Source organism: Carassius gibelio, chromosome B22 (assembly GCF_023724105.1).
Source record: "Carassius gibelio isolate Cgi1373 ecotype wild population from Czech Republic chromosome B22, carGib1.2-hapl.c, whole genome shotgun sequence".
Classification (NCBI taxonomy): domain Eukaryota; kingdom Metazoa; phylum Chordata; class Actinopteri; order Cypriniformes; family Cyprinidae; genus Carassius; species Carassius gibelio.
In genome coordinates, this window is record NC_068417.1 from 21151855 (window position 1) to 21172556 (window position 20702).

The 20702-nt window shown below is 37.2% G+C and overlaps 3 protein-coding genes across 10 annotated transcripts; all 3 read right to left on the reverse strand.

Annotated features, from left to right (window-relative positions):
- Nucleotides 1-407: 407 nt before the first annotated feature.
- On the reverse strand, nucleotides 408-8932 carry LOC127987974 (protein shisa-5). Of its 7 annotated transcripts, none has more exons than XM_052590439.1 (5): nucleotides 8791-8932; nucleotides 7404-7492; nucleotides 1752-1815; nucleotides 1509-1673; nucleotides 408-939 (listed from the first exon to the last, which is right to left on the reverse strand). In XM_052590439.1, the coding sequence occupies exons 2-5, from the start codon at nucleotides 7443-7445 to the stop codon at nucleotides 785-787; spliced, it is 426 nt and encodes a 141-aa protein (XP_052446399.1). In that variant the 5' UTR covers nucleotides 7446-7492; nucleotides 8791-8932; the 3' UTR covers nucleotides 408-784. The 7 variants fall into 7 exon arrangements, with proteins under 7 accessions (XP_052446399.1, XP_052446398.1, XP_052446401.1 ...); XM_052590438.1 differs by having other exon boundaries at nucleotides 418-942; nucleotides 8791-8930; XM_052590441.1 differs by lacking the exon at nucleotides 1752-1815 and having other exon boundaries at nucleotides 491-942; nucleotides 7349-7492; nucleotides 8791-8917.
- Nucleotides 8933-9004: 72 nt separating this feature from the next.
- Nucleotides 9005-11793, reverse strand: LOC127987972 (protein shisa-5). Its single transcript, XM_052590437.1, has 5 exons — nucleotides 11675-11793; nucleotides 10712-10859; nucleotides 9743-9903; nucleotides 9497-9658; nucleotides 9005-9409 (listed from the first exon to the last, which is right to left on the reverse strand). Exons 1-5 carry the CDS (start codon nucleotides 11733-11735, stop codon nucleotides 9267-9269), a joined length of 675 nt encoding a protein of 224 aa, XP_052446397.1. The 5' UTR covers nucleotides 11736-11793; the 3' UTR covers nucleotides 9005-9266.
- Nucleotides 11794-11850: 57 nt separating this feature from the next.
- LOC127987971 (ubiquitin carboxyl-terminal hydrolase BAP1) lies at nucleotides 11851-19406 on the reverse strand. Of its 2 annotated transcripts, none has more exons than XM_052590436.1 (17): nucleotides 19201-19406; nucleotides 18902-18931; nucleotides 18756-18810; nucleotides 18195-18327; nucleotides 17987-18106; nucleotides 17128-17189; nucleotides 16866-17008; nucleotides 16704-16782; nucleotides 16240-16378; nucleotides 15717-15861; nucleotides 15302-15483; nucleotides 15094-15221; nucleotides 13831-14324; nucleotides 13537-13757; nucleotides 13356-13448; nucleotides 13176-13248; nucleotides 11851-12793 (listed from the first exon to the last, which is right to left on the reverse strand). In XM_052590436.1, the coding sequence occupies exons 1-17, from the start codon at nucleotides 19283-19285 to the stop codon at nucleotides 12660-12662; spliced, it is 2316 nt and encodes a 771-aa protein (XP_052446396.1). In that variant the 5' UTR covers nucleotides 19286-19406; the 3' UTR covers nucleotides 11851-12659. The 2 variants fall into 2 exon arrangements, with proteins under 2 accessions (XP_052446396.1, XP_052446395.1); XM_052590435.1 differs by having other exon boundaries at nucleotides 13831-14327.
- Between the last annotated feature and the right edge of the window lie 1296 nt (nucleotides 19407-20702).

Here is a 20702-nt window from a genome sequence, read left to right on the forward strand (position 1 = left end):
AAAAGATTTAAATAGAAATCACTGAATTGTGCAGTGCCTCAGTAGATCATAGATGTTAAGTCAAAATCAATCATTAACCGAATTATGAAAATTGTAATTTTGGAAGATTCAGGAAGTGACCTGTGAATATGACCCGTTCTATGCAAAAAAATAAAAATAATAATTGACCCCACCAAAAAAAGATCCCCCTTTCATGCAATGCAAAGGTTCCATATATGTCAAAGGTTCTTCGTGGAACCATTTATACCAATGAAGAACATTTATTTATGAGAGTATATGTCCAAAATGTACAATAAAAAAACGTCTCTTTCCAGTAAGATGGTGCAAATAGAGAAGAGTTTAAGATTTCTGCTATTTATTCACCATAAGTCTGAAGTCGGCTCAGTGACTGGTTGATTTGCTTGACCACAAAACCACAATAAAAGTGTACAAAGGACTGTTTTCACATGATTTCGTAGAAATGATTCATCAACTTTTGACCTTAAATTTTTTTGTTTTGTTTAAGATGCCATTTATTGACCTTTAAACAAATTACACTCACATATTAGGTTAAAATGAAGAGAAACAAACAAACAGCGGGTCATTGGAGTAAATAGAAAACAAGTTCAGAAAGCAAGTATTAACTTAGAAATGGCAAATGTACATGAATGACAGTAATACTTTTACTCTCAACACAGTCTTACGAGCGTCTGTAGTAGATGCACAATTCACAAAAGCAAAGCAGTGTGGAAACTAACAATTCTCTGTGATCCAGCATTGATAGCAGCCCATTTTGGGGGCGTGGCTAACTGGTCTTTGGTGATTCCACATAATCAGGGTTCTGTGGGGCTTGAGTCGAAGTGTAGTTTGTGGGAAGCGCTGGTTGAACCGGTGCTTGTGGAGGGTACATGATCTGACCACCGTCATATGCAGCCTGGCTGAAGGGAGCAGGAAACAGACCTGCTGGAAAACAAAAACCAGCAAAGAAAATTTTGGCTGGTTTCCCTTCATTATTCAAATGTAAAGTTTCTTGTTTTCAGTGTCTGAGTCAATCGCACCATTGCAAAGTCATTCTCCTCGCCTACTGTCACCACAATCCTGTTCTCAAAACCTCACACTGTAGTTACACAAGAGTTTATTCTTGGCACATGAACAAACAGTTCTGCACTTTTTTTCCCCCCACAAAACAGAAAAAAAAGTAGTTCAGGTTTTTTGTGCTTCCACCATCTTTGTCTCTCTGCTTCCACTCGCATTTTAATTGGCTGCTAGTTTAATAATTACAAGTATAGCAAATTTGTTGAATATGTTTTGTTACAGACTTAAATCAATAAAGTTCAACAACATTTGGTCTTGTAAAATGCGTTAGACTTTATGCTTCCCAAAACCATTAAAATAGGCAGATATAAAAGCAAATAAATTAACAGCCCCCACATTATTTTACCTATCGTTTAACACAAAAATAAAACTCAGTGCCTGCATGTTTATTATGATTGTTGTAATGTTTTCAGGTAGATGTTTGCCGATCTTACCCGCCTCCTGATATGTGGGTGGTGGTCCCGGGACATAAGTTTGCTGATATGGTCCAGTCAGAATGGGATGTGCCCCATACGCTGGCTGTAGGTTATTAGCCAAAGGCTGTTGATATGAGTATTGTGGGTGATGTGTAGTCGTGACTGTAGTATTTGACTGCACATCTACAAAAGATTATTTGACAGCATTAAATATGTACAAAACCCACATGCAGCTCTTTTTACACACATTTTGACACTTACGCTGCGCATGTCTTATTAATCTTTTGGCCACGCAGTAGAAGATGATCAACACAGAAACGGCCACTGCGAAAAACACTAATGGGGGCACAATGTCTTCCATTGGATGTATGACTTGAATATTTATTCAAATAGGTTTTTGCTTCTGGAAAGATCAGGGGAAATAAACATTAGAAACTTTAGAAATTGCATGTTTCAGCTGTTGAATAACATCAGTCTTTGAATAACAAGCTAAGCGCTGTATCCAATACATCAATAGGACGTTTCCAATCAAATAGAAATTTCGAAAATGTCTTTAAGATGTTTATGATTTAGAATGTTAGCAAAACTGACACATCAGATGCTTCCAGATTAAGTGATCTTTAACAGACATCTTGCAGATATAGGCCTAGTGTGCTATCATCAATCAGTTGAATTTATGATCAAATCATTCAGCTCAGTTTTGTCAGATAGTTCGACTGATTCATTGAAAAGATCTGACTGGAAAGATTCATTCAGGAATAGAACATAGCCGAGCAGTAGATGTTAAAGTTCACACTTCATGTCTTTATAATTTCTACGTTTTTGCATGCAATAAATAAGGTTTTTAGGAATTTAACCCTTTAACTGTCACCCCGTCCCGTATACGGGATGCCTACATTTACTTCACTATATTACAGTGAAATCTAATCTAATCTTTACAAACTATATATGGAAAGGTCTAAGACTCTAAAATATATATTTTACCAATGTTTTTTGTTAAAAATTATGTAGGAAAAGTAATAGATTAATTTATGACAAGAGTGCACCCTCAAAAATCTAAATTATAACTGGTGTTTTGATCTTTGTTTAAAAAAAAGACTTACTCATTGCCTTTTTCTCTATCACATTTTAGAAATCATCAGACATTATATATCAACTGAAAACTTAAAATCTAAAAATTCATCCTTTAAAACCCATTTTAAAATCAGACATTGAATTACCATGTAAATGGTACATCAATATCATGTTACAAAATGTTTTCATTCATGAATTATAAAAATGTAAGTTTGGAACGTGCACTATAAAGTCTATGTTCAAAACTGTGAGTGGCAGTTAAGGGGTTTTAAACAGCCATGCAGTACTTGTGTATATAAGAAATAATGTGACAAATAGAGCTTTTAAAACATCCGAAACAAATTACCAGTACCTTTTTACATTATCTACAGATTTTTCTTACAGTCTTTCATGAAACAAACAATTAGACACTTACCTACTTTCACCACAAATAAAAGTTCAGAAGAACCGTATTGTTGTAGACATAGAGCTACTCATCCTCCTCAGTCGCTTGTTTCGTCCTAATGGTGTATTTCCGGAGACTGCAGGACCAATTAAACCATGTTTTTCTTGCTGTTGTATCTAAACAATCCTGATAAGTGGCAATAGTGCCCCTCCCATGCAAGAAACTTTCAACAAAACCAAAACCCACCAGTGTAACATTTGAAGCATATTGATTTTAAATACAGAGTCATATAAATACTCACAGACAGAACATTTCTGAGACCAAACACACTTCTGAAAACTAGATACAAACAATTTGTTCTTCAATTCTGAACTCTTTTAGTAATCTTGACTCTTGCTACATTTGATTGGCATGAAATGAATTGATAGACACATTTCACAAGGTAACAAATTTACAGTTGCAAAAAATCTCTACCAATCTAGGATCCAAAATAAAAAGACAATGGATGCATTTTTGGTTCAAATAGAGAGGCAAAGACACAAATTCAAGTGTTTAAAGCAAGTGTAAACTTAATGGTGAACAAGAGATCATAAATATGGCAATACTAAAAGGATACTCAACCCCAAAATGAAAATTTTGTCATTAATCACTTACCGTATTTTTTTTCCCCCATCTCGTTCCAAACCCATAAAAGCTTTGTTCATTCTCAGATCAAAATTTAAGATATTTTGGATGAAAACTGAGAGGCTTGAGACTGTCCCAAGTGAATTACACTGTCAGGGTTCAGAAAAGTATGAAAGACATCATCAGAATAGTTTATCTGCCATCATTGTTCATTGCCATCACTGACTATGCGTTTTCATACTTTTCAGGACTTAACTTTCATGGCAGTCTCCCGTTTTTCATCCAAAATATCTTAAATTGTGTACCAAAGATTAACAAAGTTTTAATTGGTTTGGAACGACATGGGGGTAAGTGTTTAATGACAACATTTTCATTTAATTTCAACAACAGCAGAGGAGAAATATATAACACTCCAGAATGCAACAGTTTGGATTTAGCTACTGGTCTTGACGACTGAACTGGTGTAAGAAAGGTTGTACGCTGGTTGAGGTGAGGTGTAGTCTGTGGGCAGCGATGACTCTAGAGCAGGGGTTCCAAAACTCAATCCTGGAGGGCCGGTGTCTGGCAGAGTTTAGCTCAAACTTGCCTCAACACTACTGTTTCTAGTATGCCTAGTAAGAGCTTGATTAGTTTGTTCAGGTGTGTCCATTTGGGGTTGGCGCTAAACTCTGCAGGACCAATTTGGGCTGCCCTGCTATAGAGGATATGTGGCCTGACCACCATCATGGATGGGAAAAGTATACCCTGGACTTACTGGAAAACCAAAGATGGCGATCATTTTGATGTTTCGCCATCTTGGCTCAAATAGTCTTGGTGATCTAGTTTTCAGATCTTACCAGCTCCCTGATATGAGGGTGGTGATCCAGTTGACATTGGTTGGCCTCCACAAGGTGGGTTATGGACCCGGCAGATGATGAACAATGATGATAGCCTGCACTGTTTGAGAAAATCTGGAACGCCATTATCCTTGATAACATATTAGTCTCGCATTGCTACACCTTCAGGTATAAAGGTACTAAAGGTCTGGAATTGATGGCAGCTTTCATTGGCCAAGGATCACCCATGAGGCTGTTTGACTGACATGTCAAACAACCAATCACAGTACATTTTGTTTTGTGTCACGTTTTGGGGCGTGAAAATGTCACCACAATAACGGGCTGATGTGTAGATCTCTTGGACATATTTTAAAGATTCTATGCCACGAGGTGTAAATATTTCACATACTTTTGAAAATGTAGTCTTTAGTTGATCCTGATAAGCTGGAAGACTATTCCAGAGTTTGGGAGCCAAATGCGTAAAAGCTCTACCTCTTTTAGTGGACTTTGCTATCCTAGGTATTACCAAAATTCCAGAGTTTTGTGACCTTAGGGAGTGTGATGGATTGTAGCATTGTAGAAGACTAATTAGGTACTGATACTGAACTTAATATGTAGCCAGTGCAGAGACTGTAAAATTGGGGTTATATGATCATATATTTTTGACCTGGTAAAGACTCTAGCTGCTGCATTCTGGACTACCTGTAGCTTATTTATTGAGATGCAGGACAACCACCTAGAAGTGCGTTTAACACACTCTGTTAGCTTAGATTTAGAAGTTTCATCAGGTCTCGTTGAGATAACAGTGGAAACTAATCCCATATTTTCTAATAATATTACCAAGGGGCAAGATGTATATTGAGAATTGCAGAGGACTTAGGACAGATCCTTGTGGCACTCCATATTTTACTGGTGATAAATGAGATGATTGTTTAAATAAACAATGTGTTTGTAATCGGACAGGTTGGATCTAAACCATCTTAAAGGCTGCCCTTGAATACCTGTATAGTTTTGTAATGATTTCAGTATGTCATGATCTATGGTGTCCAAAGCAGTATTAAGATAAAATAAAACTAGCAATGAGAAAGGGGTAAAACTAGCAATCGGAAGTAAAACTAGTATTAAAGGGGTGGTTGATTACAATTTCACTTTTTTAATGTTAGTGTGCAATGTTGCTGTTTGAGAATAAACAATAACTGCAAAGTTGCAGCATTGAAAGTTCAATGCAAATGGAGATATTGTCTTTGTTTTGTCACGAATCCAGATAAACCCTGCCCCTGGGAAGATGCAACAAAGGGGGCGATGCCATGTTGTGCTGCTTTAGAGAAGAGGAAGAGAAAACTAAGTGTGCACATAAAAATCTGTTCATATATAAATTGCGATTCTGTCTTCTAACAATTCGAATGGATTCACAAGTTTCAAAACCAATTTTCTAAAGCAGCAGTTCCTAATACTGTTCCTCAACTGCTTCAATAGCTCTGCATCTCTCTCTCTCTCTCTTTCTCCCTCTCTCATTCAAATCGTCAGATCAGCTCCAACAAACTGTTCCATTATTACACTTATTTCCACATAGCAATGAGAAGCGTTATACATGGACGCGTGTATGGTTGCTGTGCTGTGCTGTTTTAAAGCTTTAATCAGATTAAAACCATATATAAAAACTAACAGAAGCAGTAGCATTTACAAACAACAGCGTATCTAAATAGTATGAGACAACAACAAACAAACATACCATTAAGAGACTTTTTTTTCAGACCAACAAAAGTATACAAGTGCCATGACAAATACATGAATGACAGTAGAACTTTTACGAGCGTAAAAAAAAAAGAACAGTCTTATGAGCGTCTGTAGTAGATGCACAATACCCAATGGCAAAGCAGTGTGGAAACTAACAATTCTCTGTGATCCAGCATTGATAGCAGGCCATTTTGGGGGCGTGGCTAACTGGTCTTTGGCGATTCCACATGAGTCGAAGTGTAGTTTGTGGGAAGCGCTGGTTGAACCGGTGCTTGTGGAGGGTACATGATCTGACCACCGTCATATGCAGCCTGGCTGAAGGGAGCAGGAAACAGACCTGCTGGAAAACAAAAACCAGCAAAGAAAATTTTGGCTGTTTGGTAATGAAAGATAGGATTGATCTTTTGTCCTTTCAATTTTCAAATGTAAAGTTTCTTGTTTTCAGTGTCTGAGTCAATCGCGCCATTGCAAAGTCATTCTCCTCGCCTACTGTCACCACAATCCTGTTCTCAAAACCTCACACTGTAGTTACACAAGAGTTTATTCTTGGCATGTGAACAAACAGTTCTGTGTCTGTTTTCGCACTAAACAGAAAAAAAGTAGTGCTTCCACCATCTTTGGCTCTCTGTTTCTACTCTCTGCATTTTAACTGACTGCTAGTTGCTGTCTTGCTTGTTGGAGCCGGAGCACACAGGCAAAGGCGGGTCTTAAGAATTACAAGTATAACAAATTTGTTGAACTTTTTGTTACACACTTAAAACAGTAAAGTTCAACATTTGGTCTTGTAAAATGGGTTAGACTTTATGCTTCCCAAAACCATTAAAATAGGCAGATATAAAAGCAAATAAATGAATAGCCTCCACATTATTTTACCTATCGTTTAACACAAAAATAAAATAAAATAAAACTAAAAACAAAACAAATGTGGCTGTATGTTTATTGTTGGTGTAAGCTTTCAGGTAGATGTTTGCCGATCTTACCCGCCTCCTGATATGTGGGTGGTGGTCCCGGGACATAAGTTTGCTGATATGGTCCAGTCAGAATGGGATGTGCCCCATACGCTGGCTGTATGTGATTAGCCAAAGGCTGTTGATATGAGTATTGTGGGTGATGTGTAGTCGTGACTGTAGTATTTGACTGCACATCTACAAAAGATTATTTGACAGCATTAAATATGTACAAAACCCACATGCAGCTCTTTTTACACACATTTTGACACTTACACTGTGCATGTCTTTTGGCCAGGCAGTAGAAGATGATGAACATAGAAACAGCCATTGCGAAAAACACGATCATGGGCACAACAAATGAGCCTTCCATGATGGGGAGAATGACTTGAATATTTTAAGGTTTTGTTTCTGGACAGACTAGGGGAAATAAACATAAGAAACATTAGAAATTGAGTGTTTCTACTTTTGTATAATAAATGACAAGCTAAGGATTGGACCAGTTTGTCCACTGAAAGTGTTAGTACATCAGAATAAAATGTCAGAATTTGTTGCATTGTTATTTTATTATTCTGTTAATTAAATACAAATGGTTAGGATTACAGCAAGAGTTACAGCCAGTGAGATTTGCTATTGGTTCTTACAAAGAATATAAAAATCTTTAGCCTATACATTGAATAGAACTAAAAGTCTTGAACCTTATGTTTTTGAAATGGTTCTCGAGTCAGATTTATGAACAAATCATTCAGATAACATTTGTTAACCAGTTCAAAAGATTAATTTAGCAATCGAACATAACCATTTAGAGTAGATGTTAAAGCTTGGAAATTATTTTCATGAGTATTTTTTTTTTCGTATGCTAAATTAGATATAATAGTGATGTAGTCCTACATAACTCAGAGAAGGGTTAATTGACCATAACTGAACTGTGAGCGTTTTCACAAATCAGTATAGTGATACTGACACAGGGAAAGGTTAACTGACCAAAATTACACTGTGAAATTTGTCTGAATCATAATTGTCAAATAAAGGGCTCAGGAAAGGGTTATCTGATAAGAAATATACGGTGAAACCTTCAAATCAGAACATTAAAGAACTCAAGGAAGGGTACAACAACCATTATTTTGTGAAAGATTACACATCACAATAGTCTATTAGAGCCATATATAAGATGATTTAGCTAATGGCTTGGAAACACCACCATTATGACACTTGTCAAGCAGGAAAATGGGGAAAGAGCAAAAAAAACAGACACGTGAGAAAACGCGATTGTGAAAGTTTTCACAAATCAAGCTCGACCTAAAACAATGATTTTGTATTCCAGCAGTCTGCATGTGTAATGGTAACAGACGCTAAATATGAAGAACATCTAACTTTCCTTACTAGCAGTCAGACTAACCATGGGGTTTACACACAAGAGATTTACTGTAAAGATAAAAAATTAAAATCAAGCTGGTGAAGAGGACACTGGTTTCAATCTTCTAAATGTCCAATTTCTGGAGCTAGCCCATAGGCATTATAAAATGAAGTCACTGATTTTGGCCTGGAGGGCAGCATCACTTGAATTCACAAATTTTGGATTATAACATTTGGTAATCTATTATTTGTGTGGCTATGACAGTGCCTTCTGTATTTATAGTCAAAATCTTAATATCATACCGAAAACTCTCTTTACTGTGGTTTACCAGTTTGATTAAACAAAAAATGTAGACACTTACCTACTGTCACCACGAATATAACTGTATGAAAGAGCAGAAGTCCACTTCAATAGCTCGTTGATTGTGCCTTTGGCGTATTTCCTGGTATTTCTTGATAACTGGCTGTAGTTCCCCTTATATGCAAGAAACTCTCAACAAAACCAAAACCCACCACTGTAACGTGTGAATCATATTGATTTTACATACACAACTCTATAAATGCACACAGACACACTTCTGTAAACCAGATGCATCATTTATTTTTCAACTCTGATAGTCAGCTTGACTCTTGCTTAGTTTGATTGGCTTAAGTTGAATCGATAGACAAGTTAACAAAGTAGTACATTTACAATCGCAAAATATCTGTACTGATCTAGGAGCCACAATAACTACGATGGAAATATCTTTGGTTAGAGTAGAGAGAAAGAAACAAATTCAAGTGTTCAAAGCAAGTGTAAACACTATGGTGAACAATATGGTGTCCACAGTAGCTGGATTTAGCTACTGGTCTTGGCGACTGAACCGGTGTAAGCAGGGTTGTACGCTGGTTGAGGTGAGGTGTAGTCTGTGGGCAGCGATGACTGTAGAAGATGCGTGGCCTGTCCTCCATCATGGAATGGAAAAGTATACCCTGGACCTACTGGCAAACCAAAGACAGCCATGATTTTGATGGTTCGCCATCTTGGCTCAAATAGTCTTGGGCGTCTCGTTTGCTTACTTAACTTACCAGTCTCCTGATATGAGGGTGGTGGTCCAGCTGGAATCGGTTGGCCTCCATAAGGTGGGTTATTCGGCAAAGCCTGGCAGGGAAGGTACTGACTGCCCTGAATGACGGCTGAAGGCTGGGGAAGGTATTGTGTCGCGACGACCGTAGCAGTCGTAATAACAGCTGTGTGAAGAATCAAAGGTGGAACGATGCTGAAATGACGTTATAAAAACATTCGGCCAATTTGACGTGCAAACATTGACTTACGGCTAGGATTTCTGAACCTCTTATAGAGATAGCAGCGTGGACAAACCCAGCAGATGAGGAACAAAATCATGATGACTACAAGCCCTATTATGGAGGCACCAGCAGCGATAGAAACAGCGTCGCTTTGAGGAGAACGTTTAGGCAAATGGCTGATGTCTTTGCTTTTGGACAGATAATGGAGAAGAAGCAAAATAATAGGTTACAAATGGAAATAATAATATAACAGCCATCCACTTATGAGTAAACAGAGCTATAGTTGTAATTGAATTTGACACATTCACTAGAAAAATCCTTTATCGTCTAGGGACTGAAGAGGGAAATGATGGCAGGAAGGTATTTCCTCTAGGGTTCCTGTTCTCCAAATCTCACAGAATAATGGCAGCTTTGTCCAAAACTTTTAAGTGTTGCTCTATTATGTTTAAATATACTTGCCCATACCAAAAATTAAATAAAAATGTTCGGTAACACTTTATTTTAGTGGCCAAATTCTCACTATTACCTAGTTGGTTATTAGCATGTCTATTATAAACATATAGGTTGTTTATTAGTACTTCTAAAGCACATATTATGCATGACCATATTTTACATTCCTAATCCTACCCCAAACCCAAACTTAATAACTGTATTACTAATTATTAATAAGCAGCAAATTGGGAGTTTATTGAGGCAAAATCATAGTTAATGGTTTGTGAATAGCGGGAATAGGACCATAAAATAAAGTGTGACCAAATGTTCATATAAATAACAGGTTTCCCTATGGAATATCATATTTATTTTTTGTATTTGGTATTTAAAAACTAAATTAAATAATAAACCGAAGATCGGTTGTGCATGATTTTTACAATCTAGTTAGAAAAATAATATAAACTATAACAAAAATATCAGAATAAGTTGGTAACATCTGGTGAGGGAGAAATATTAAACATTTAACTCTGATTTATATTAAGAAAGAAAAAAGCAATTCCTTACAAATGACAGTGAGTTTGTGCTCTAATAGTCAATTTTTTTTGTGGATCAGAGCAGCAGTAGCTTTCATCACAGGTCCCACAGCAGAACTCAGATCTCCAAAAATCACAGACTACCGAGTCTCTCTTATACATGCCGCATGTCTCATAGCCTAAACAAATAAAACAGAGGAAATGTGAGCCATTTTAAAAGTAATTCAGTTCTTTCACTTGTGTTTTGAATCACTTGTTTGGAAGTTTGGAGTAAAGCATCACTGTTCAAGTGTTTCAGAGACACTAGAAACACCCTAACTAATAATTATAAAATAAGCAATATTTAATCGCATTTTAATGATAAAAACAACAAATGTGTGAAAAAAAAAGACATGTAAAAAAAGATTGGCATTTACATTAAACAACACTAAAATTCAATACTGGTATTCGTTCATGAGTGTGCCGTTTCCAAATGAGAATCTGTAAAAGAACTGGTACGTTGAAGGACGAATCGGTCACACTAATAAAACCCATAGACAGTACAAGAGATAAAACGAATCGGTTCGATTGATTCATTAAAAAGATTCGACTAATATTAACACTTCCTTTTTTCAACTTCAAGGATCGAACATCTTTGCTTTGGAGCGTTCATGTTCATTTTACAGTTTAAGCACCAGAAACAATTTGATCATTTTAATATCTTTATAACAACAGGGACATTTTCAAAACTAATATGTACTTCGTCCCCACGTGGAAAAAGAAACGCTTTCGCTGGCGTGCAAAACGCCCAAAAACGGTGTTTAGAAAAATATGACAAATAATTAACAAACTAGAAACACGTGCAACATAAAAGAGAGGAATACCGGAATAATTAGAAAATATCTTGAATACGTGCGCAGTACTTCCAAACAACCATGACATCCGTCGTGTATTCGTGGTTCAAAGACTTGATTCACTCGAAAAGCAAGTTTAAAACGTTTCCTTATACATTTACCTAATGTAGTCGTGAATAATCCTGCGGACATGAGAAGAAAACCAAGGATGTTGGAAGCCATTGCGATGCTCCTCACCTTCGATGAGGGGGCGTGGCCGGGTGGGTGATGTTTTTTCCGTCTGAAAACTAGTCCTTTACAAGCAAGACTCTTTTAAAAACGAAATCAAGGCCACTAGTGTAATTCGAAACATTTATTTCAATGTCTAGATCTGACAGTCCTGTGTGGACATCAGATGATACACAAATACATATGTACAAACAAACAGAACATGTTGAGACAAAACCCACTGGCCTATTCCTTACCAATAAAAACAATCTTCAAGAAAATGGTGAAGAACTTCAACCAAAAACATTTTCTTCTTTAACTCTTGCTGAGATGATTTGTATGAAATGAACCAATACACATACACAAACCAACTCAAGTTTACAGTCTCAAAACTTCTTGGATTCTTTTTGTCTATTTATCTTATGAACAAAAACGGCTGTGGACATTGAAAATCTAAAATCCCATCTGGATTGACGATTGGTCCATTTGTTAACAACAGACATGCCCTGCACTGTTTGAGCGAATTTGGAGCGCCATTATCTTTGGTAGCACCTTGACTAGATATCTGGGATTTCTGGAGATTGGTATTTCTTGGGATCTTTTTTTAGCCTGAATCAGTCCAGCCCAGTACTCAGTCAAGATACTCATTTTCCCAAAATGGTGCTCCAATGATTGTTGGTTTTATAATTAGCTTGTTACAGTACATGAAGTAATGGCAACATGAAAAAGGGTTGGGTATCTCTAAACATCTGGTGAGAATCACCAATTTGCTTTGGAAGTGGTGATGTACTTGTACATGGGCAGTTTATTATGTGAAACAAAGCTTGATTTAAAAAGAAATAATATTTTCGTCAATATCTAATACTGTCAATGAGGTGTTTGGTATCGTTGTTCATCTTCAGAAAAGATTGAGTTGTCGAGTTGCTGCTTTTTTTGCATTTATTGGCGCTTGGCTTTGTATGGTCGTGAACGTTTCCGCCGGTCGGGTTTGCGTTGTTTGTGGAGCCGTCCAATGCTTACACCCTGTCTGCGACGCACGGAGATGTTCTGCTCCACCAGACTCGCTAACATACCTACAAAACACCAAAAGGACATTTGATTAAAATAGTGGTTCCTAACCATGTTCCTGAAGCCCTCCCGTCCCAGCACTGCACATTCTGAATGTCTCCTTTGTTTAACACCCATTTCACGTCTTGGAGTATCTATTAATGAGCTGCTGTCCTGAATCAAGTATGTTTGATTACGAAAATCACATGCAATGTTTAAACATGGTTGAGAACCACTGGATTAAAGGAATAGCTGCCTGTTATTGCAGCCCATGAGACTTACTTTCTTTTGTGGAACACCAAAGGAGACGTTTAGCAGAACGTTCACGCTGCCATTTTTGTGGCATATGAAGATTCTCAAAAATATCTGAATTTGCTTTCCACAGAAGAAACAAAATGTTTTTTTTACCTTCTTGTGCCAGCATTGATATGAAGGTGCAGATGAATTCGTCATAATTATGAGTCCTCCTTTGGTCATCGATCTGAAAATGGACAAAAAGCTTCACTATACAGGTTCTCTTGAAATCATTCCGGAGAGTCCTGCGAGATTACGTTCTTGTTCATCGGTAGCCTTAAATCAAACTCTTACCTTAAACTTTTTCCTTTTCTCCACTTCTTCTTTCAAACACACTTCATAGTTGGCGATGTCAGCTTCCACGTACTTCAACAAGGCCAGCAACTCCTGTGCAAAAGAAACCCTCAAGTTCATGGAAAGCTGCATCACTAACATCACTACAGCGCTGCAAGAAAACTAATTTCTGATGTCGTACTTTAGGGGTGTATTTTTCTCCAGGAGGTTTGGTGCTGGTTTCTGCATTGGTGGATGACAGCTTCTCCTTGTCCGGTTTGACGTCGTCTGATTCTTTGACGTCCTCCTGTTTCATCTCCACTGAAGGTCCTTCCTTCACTTCTTCCTCTCCTCCTGGACCAGTCGTCTCTTCATTCTCTTTCTTCTCCACACCACCTGCTTTCTTTAACCCTTCCAAGATTTCTATCAAATGAGATCGCGGTTATCCAAAAAAGTATTCCCTTAAAACCTCATTGTTTTGATAGTGAACACATACCTGTAGCTGGCAAGGCATACATGACGCCGTCCTCTTGAAGTCGCAGCATTGTGGAGCTCACTAGCGCCCCCAAGTCCCGGACAGCTCGATTGTGTCGGGCATCTAACCTAATCAGCCCATCCTCTTCTCCAAACAGCACACGACTTAAGTGGGGCACCACAGGGCTGGAGGGCCGCGTAGCTGCTTGCGATCTCGCGGGCGAGCGAAGTGGTGAGTTGAACGCGCTGCCGATTTCCGAGGCTGTATCCGTGCTTTCGTTACTGGGTGTGGGCGATGGCTGGCATGCTGAGGTGATGCTGATCCCACCCGTGCGACCCTCGGTGCGTACATTCAGAGATGTGGAACCTGTTGTAGCCATGGAGTCCTTCCTTTGGACTTCCTTCTTCAGTTTCTCAGCTAAAACGCTGAGTGCTAACTGACCCTCCATTGCTGCAACAGCACCGACTACACTTCGGCCCTTGGTACGTGAACGTAGACCAACCTTTCTTCGGACCCTGCTGATCACACAGACAACCAATAAAGGTCCAAAACAGTAATTTTTCTACTATTTAAGCTTCCTTTCCACTATCTCCGACAAATGAGGGACACAAAAGTTCTTCATTTCCAGTGGAGAGTAGTGCGGTAGCTGCTTGGAGTTACGATCGTATGCGGACATTTCGTATATGATTTGAGCTTCGGATGCATTAAAATATTTGAACTTCAGGTGGGTAGACCCCATGCGACTGCCTGACCGGATGCAATGTATTCTATAATGAACTATAAGCATAAGGTTAGAATTACCATTAACATTATTCTTTAAACACTATTTCTGTAAAATGATGCATCAGAATAATTATTAAATCATTATTTACATTGATTGGCCCCATAAAACCTACTACGTTTTTATTTTGGGAGGCATTTATTTTGTGACAATACATTCATACATTAATTATATTCATTCAAAGTAACTCCTTTTACCATGGTAAATATGCCGAGGTAACGTTGCTGCATGACCAATTTGAAAGTTGCCACTAGAGGGAGAAATGTGACAGTCGTGTCCGAATGTGGCGTGCAGTGGAAAGGTTGCGTTAATACTGTCATAGCGAAAATGTTGCCAATCAAGTTAGATAAAGGTTACGTTTCCACTATGTTTATAGTTTACTTTAGTTTAACGATACAGACATTTGAAGGAACTCTTATCGCCCTCTTGAGTACTGGAGGTTTGTTACCACTGCAAGAACACATTAAATATGTTCAAATTTGAACACTATCATAGTTGTATACCTGCTTGTAGCACCTGCCGTGCTGCACTCCTCCTCATCATTATACTCATCCTCATCATCAGAATATGGGGGCTGAGGGGGACCAGGTAGGCGTGAGCGACCCACACCTGCAGCAAGATCCTCCTCTTCCTGTCAGTCATCAAGCATACTGAATGAAAGCCCATATCATGCTTGCTATCCCAGATATTCTGAAATGCAAACAATCTCACCTGCATGGGGGACTTAGCGTAATTGTGGTTGTCCAGGAAGGCTGGCAGACGCTGGACAATGGGATTGGGAACATGTAGAGGGGCTGGTGGCGGACCACCCCCTGTTGGTAAGGTAGCAGGCTTCATCATAGGTCTGACTTTTCCAGCAGGACTTGGGAGAGCAGCAGCACCTTCCAAAGTTTCTAAAGTGGCAAGGGACATGTTTTAGGTGCTTTTTTGAATCCCTTCATTAATGAATAACGTTTAAACTATATTTATACATAACTATGAAAACCTATTCACACTGACTATTTTATGTTTTGAGGCAAGAACTTTCCTACTGACTTATTTCTCCACACGTCATTGTTGGCAATAACAGGTATTAATCAGAAGGTTCTCATTTTAAATAAATTTAAGATAAATTCAAATTTGTTACCTGTGGGTGTGGCCTGCTCTGCACACAAAGATATCGGCGTATCTTGCCCCTCCTCCTTTTTCACAGCAGGAGGCGTGTCTTCTGAGGAGGAGGAGTCTTGCTGCTTTCGATCCTGGCCTGAACCTTGTTGGGTCACCCGAATTACCTGTAGCATGTACATAGGTGTACTGAGACATTCACAACTGACCACATATGGTGCTTTTCCACTGTGTGCTACGGGTTGGCTCGACAACTTTAATTTGACTCGGTTTGCTTTTCCACTGCAGTTTAGTAATGCTTCAATGTGGGTGGGATTATAGACTGACCATTATAGCTGTGCCTATCTACCAACCACGAAACAGCCATTTCTTTTTTCAAGTTGTGTGCGCTACAACTGAGGTGGTAATAAAAACAAAGCACCAGGTACTAGGAACTGTTGAACTCCTGAAAGTGAGCTGTACCGAGCCATAACATGGAAAGTGCCAATGAACAAAACCTTTGAGACTCAAAAATATTGACTTTACTTACACAAAAAAAGACTCACTTTTTTCTCCCTAACCTGCTGGAGCCCATCCAGAATGATCTGCCGGTTCCGTTTCAGGGTCTCCAGCTTAGACTCGTATTTTATCCTGCGATCTGTAACCACCGCCATCAGATTGAACCGGATGTCATGGTAAGGCTCCCTGAGGAACATTAGAAAGAAAACATTAGTTTTCATATTATTTTAATTACATTAAATGTTTTTATATAATCTGAATTCATATTAAAATATAAATAGACACTGCTCAAAAAAATTAAAGGAACACTTAATCTGAGCATACCTTCAAGTCAATTAAACTCCTGTATAGTGTAGATATCCAACATTACGTTTTTGAGAACTGAAAGTGTTCCTGTAATTTTTTTAAAGCATATATATATATATATATATATATATATATAAGTTCTATATATCACTTTCCTCAAATCCTGATGGCCAAAGATGTGAATATTGGTCAGTTTAGCTCTTACCCAGCAGTGGCCAGTCCTATTCGTTCCATTATGACCCGTCTGGCTTTATCCGTCCACTCTTCATCCTCACCCCACGGCCCTGAGGAAAAACAAACAGATTCATGTAATCTGCTCTTCTCCTGAAACTCACAAAAGACAGTTATATTGACATTACGTTCCCACCGTGGTCGATGGGATATGCCTTCAGACCGTCCAGCTCAAACAGCCGGTCTTTGATTGGCACATAACTGACGAAGTGAAATGCCTCCATTGTCCGCACGGCGCTGATGCCGTTCTGTTTCTCCGGCAGGTGCCGCGGCTCCGGTCTACACCGAAAACAAGACAAAAACAATGACTACAAAACAGCAGATTGAGATCTGTTAGTGTAAAATCTACTAATTCTAAGTTAATGGGCAAGACGTGTAATATTAAAGCTTGACTCTACCTGGCGTGGCTGTTGTGGGCTTTTGCCAGCTCAGGAGCGTTTCCAATGGCGTAACCTTTACTCTGAGAAGTCAAACAATAAAGACGCGTTTTAAAATAGGCAAAGAGAAGATGTAAGTGTGCTAATGCTACTTTGTTGACATTCAGACATTTTAAAACATCACTTAAAGTGATAAAGGTAACCAAATAGTTAAAGGGTTAGTTCACCTAAAAATGAAAATTCTGTCATTAATTTCTCACCCTCATGTCGTTCTAAACCTGTAAGATTTCATCTTAAGAAAACAAGTTAAGATATTTCTGATAAATCCATGAGCTCTCTGTCCCTACATAGACAGCAACGCGACCTACCTATTCCCAGGTGCACAAAAATATTCTCGCTGCTTTGTAAAATTACGTTTGAACCCCTGGTGTCACATGGACTATTTTACCGATGTCCTTGCTACGTTTCTGGACCTGGGAACATTTCAGTTGTATTGCTGTCTCTGGAGGGTCAGAGAGCTCTTGGATTTCATCAAAAATACCTTAATTTGTGTTCTGAAGATGAGCAACGTTCTTACAGGTTTGGAACAACATGAAGGTGAGTAATTAATGACTGAATTTTCTTTTTTGGGTGAACTATCCCTTTAACGGCAGCCATTAATTAACACAGAATTTTTTTTCCATACTATAGAAATCAGAGGCGACCATCAACAATTTGGTTACCAATATATAAAATAAAATTCTTCTTTTGTGTTTAACAGCAGAAAGTATGTTATACAGGTTTGAATGACATGAGGGTGAGTAATAATAACGAAGAGTTTCATTCTTGGGTGAACTTTCCCTTTAAATGTCCAAAAACGATCTTTACGTGTGTAACTGACCTCAGGACTGAAGCCCTTGGTGAAAGCCTTCATGCGGCTCAGAGTCGTTCCCAGCTCCACGCCGCTGCAGTTCAGAAGCACACTCAGAAGAGCGTGAGTGGCACAGGAGTTCGGTATCAACTGCACACAACATTCGACAGACAGACTAATGAAAGGGAGGATCATAACTGCAGATTTATGTTGCAGTGCAAATATGGTCGGGACTAACTTGGTGAGCAAAAAACATGTCGTTAACGATCTCGTCATCGATAACTGAGGTTTCGTCCACCAGCGTGGAGACTTTACGCCGAGATCTTCTCTCCTCGATCCACTTGAAGAGGAAGATGAAGCCATAGACAGGACTGAGAAGACAAGATAGACAGGACAGCTTTAGAATGTTAATAATGAAAATGTTTATAGATAGATAGAAAGAAATCAATATTAAAATGTTTATTATTTTAACAAAATTTATATTTCATTAATTGAGGTAAACTGTATGATGAAATAGCCAATATTATATATTTATTCATAGATTAATAAACAGAATGAATTATGAAAAATAAATTAAAAATAAAAGGTTAACAAAAAAAACAAAATAACATAATTCATATCTGAAGTATTAATGTCATTAGGAAACCAATATCACAAATATAGCAATATTATACAGGCTTATAAATTTAAAAAACAACATTTAAATGATTTATATTGGTAACAAATTACCAGAAGTTTATAAATATTAACATTGAGGCTTTAAAAAATGACTAAAAGTAAAAGCGTGTGATTAATCCACCTTTGACATTTGCTCTGAAGATCATAGATCTCCTCCACCTGAACGCCCTTCACACCTGAGTCCAAACATAAGCATTATATATATTGTGCTTTTCATATTTCATATAGATTATTAAAAGCATGTCTGTGCTAAACAGATCAACTCACCAAAGTCTTCAACCAAGAGTGTGAACAACCCTGAGAAAGAACGAGACATAACAAAACAGACAGTGTTAGAAACCACTAGAAGGCTTATATGGTAAAATACTATATTATGAGATGAACCAGAAATTAATACGAGTGCGTTGACTTGCATAGTACGCATTTTAGTCAAATTAATATACTACAAGCACAATATACTATATTGGGAGATGACACGTTAACCTAAAATATATTTAATTAATAATAATATGATTACTGATTATTATACAATGACATTACGCATGAATGTTTATTTAGAGACTCACCCGGGTCGCTTTCTAACTCCAGCCAACCTTTGTTCATTTTTGCAGAAATCTCTCCACTAAACCATCGAGCAGTCCATAATATCATAAAACACTACATCAGTCGTGTCCTACTACATATTTGATCCATCTCAGGAGGATCTGGGCGGCTGGTAAACACAATAAAGAGCAGCGCCGTCGACTGGAGTTGACGTCATTCCGCTGCGCCGTGCGTCAAGACGCAATACAGTGAAGAGGCGCTGGATGGCGCTAAAGTTCAAGACAGATGAGTGTCACGATGTATAAAAACAAGTCACGATAAAACGGGTTTCGTAACAGTGTATTTATTCGCTTATTGTTTTGTGTGTGTGTGTGTGTGTGTGTGTGTGTGTGTGTGTGTGTGTGTGTGTGTGTGTGTGTGTGTGTGTGTGTGTGTGTGTGTGTTTACCACTGATCTATATATATATGATAAGTGGCATGTACCTGTATGTGATTGTCCTATATCTCTATCTAAGCCGTTTATGTGGTACATTCTGTATACATAAATATCACTTTACATAAAGTCGTATATAATAAAATGTGATTTACGTGATTTGTAGTTACTGGATCCTTTTAGTGCATTAGTATAATTCTTTTTGAGACATTTAATATGTAATAATATGTATGTAGTTCAGTGTAATAATCATATTAATCATAAATTAATTGATTATTATAAAGGTGTGATATTATCTCTTTTTTTTCTTTTTTTTTATGTTGTCCTAAACCACATTTAAAATGTTTTCTAGTTTGATTATTCCTGGGTCTTTTAAACAGTAAGAGACTTTTTTAAAAGCACTGCTGTTTTTTAACATGCCATAAAATGCTTCTGAATTATATAATAAGTTACATAACATGAATTACATTTTTACATGAAATAATTTTTAATGCATTAAAATATTAGAATTTACTATATATATATATATATATATATATATATATATATATATATATATATATATATATATATATATATATATATATATATATAAACAATAAAATATAAAGATATATGCTAAATGAAAACTGTTAAAGTAAAAGGGCTTTGTAGACAAAGTATATAAATAAACGAAAATACATTATAAATGATAAATGATAAAGTATTATAATGTTGCAATAATACAGTCTACAAATTATAACTACAGGCTTGTATAGAAAAATATATATTAATCAAAACCTATATTTTTATTTTCTAGACTCTATAGGTATATAAAATAATATTTATAATCAAGTAACAAGTGAAAGTCATCTAAATGGATTTAAGGTTTTACAGCACCTTTTCATGAACTTTGCTGTTTTATAACATGCTATAAACTGCTATTAATTATATAATAAATTACATAACATACAATAAATCAATTTATTTTAATGCAATAACATATTTTACATAACATATTTTATAAATTCGCTAATAATATTTTAATTCAACAAATTAAACTATGTAGGCTACTAAAATACTTAAATGAATGTATATATTATTACATTATAAT

What these genes read in the sequence shown, in the direction of transcription:
- LOC127987974 (XM_052590438.1), bottom strand. Translation starts at nt 7,445, where the DNA reads ATGGAAGGCTCATTTGTTGTGCCCATGATCGTGTTTTTCGCA. An exon ending in CCATGATCGTGTTTTTCGCA is followed by an intron (nt 1,816 to 7,403) that starts ATGGCTGTTTCT and finishes GTGTTTTTCGCA; the next exon opens with GTGGCCGTTTCTGTGTTGAT. An exon ending in ACCCACATATCAGGAGGCGG is followed by an intron (nt 943 to 1,508) that starts GTAAGATCGGCA and finishes TTTGTTTTCCAG; the next exon opens with CAGGTCTGTTTCCTGCTCCC.
- LOC127987972 (XM_052590437.1), bottom strand. Translation starts at nt 11,735, where the DNA reads ATGGCTTCCAACATCCTTGGTTTTCTTCTCATGTCCGCAGGATTATTC. An exon ending in GCACAAACTCACTGTCATTT is followed by an intron (nt 9,904 to 10,711) that starts GTAAGGAATTGC and finishes TCTGTCCAAAAG; the next exon opens with CAAAGACATCAGCCATTTGC. An exon ending in ACCCTCATATCAGGAGACTG is followed by an intron (nt 9,410 to 9,496) that starts GTAAGTTAAGTA and finishes TTGGTTTGCCAG; the next exon opens with TAGGTCCAGGGTATACTTTT.
- LOC127987971 (XM_052590435.1), bottom strand. Translation starts at nt 19,285, where the DNA reads ATGATATTATGGACTGCTCGATGGTTTAGTGGAGAGATTTCTGCAAAA. An exon ending in GGAGTTAGAAAGCGACCCGG is followed by an intron (nt 18,932 to 19,200) that starts GTGAGTCTCTAA and finishes GTTCTTTCTCAG; the next exon opens with GGTTGTTCACACTCTTGGTT. An exon ending in GTATGCCTTGCCAGCTACAG is followed by an intron (nt 13,758 to 13,830) that starts GTATGTGTTCAC and finishes CTCATTTGATAG; the next exon opens with AAATCTTGGAAGGGTTAAAG.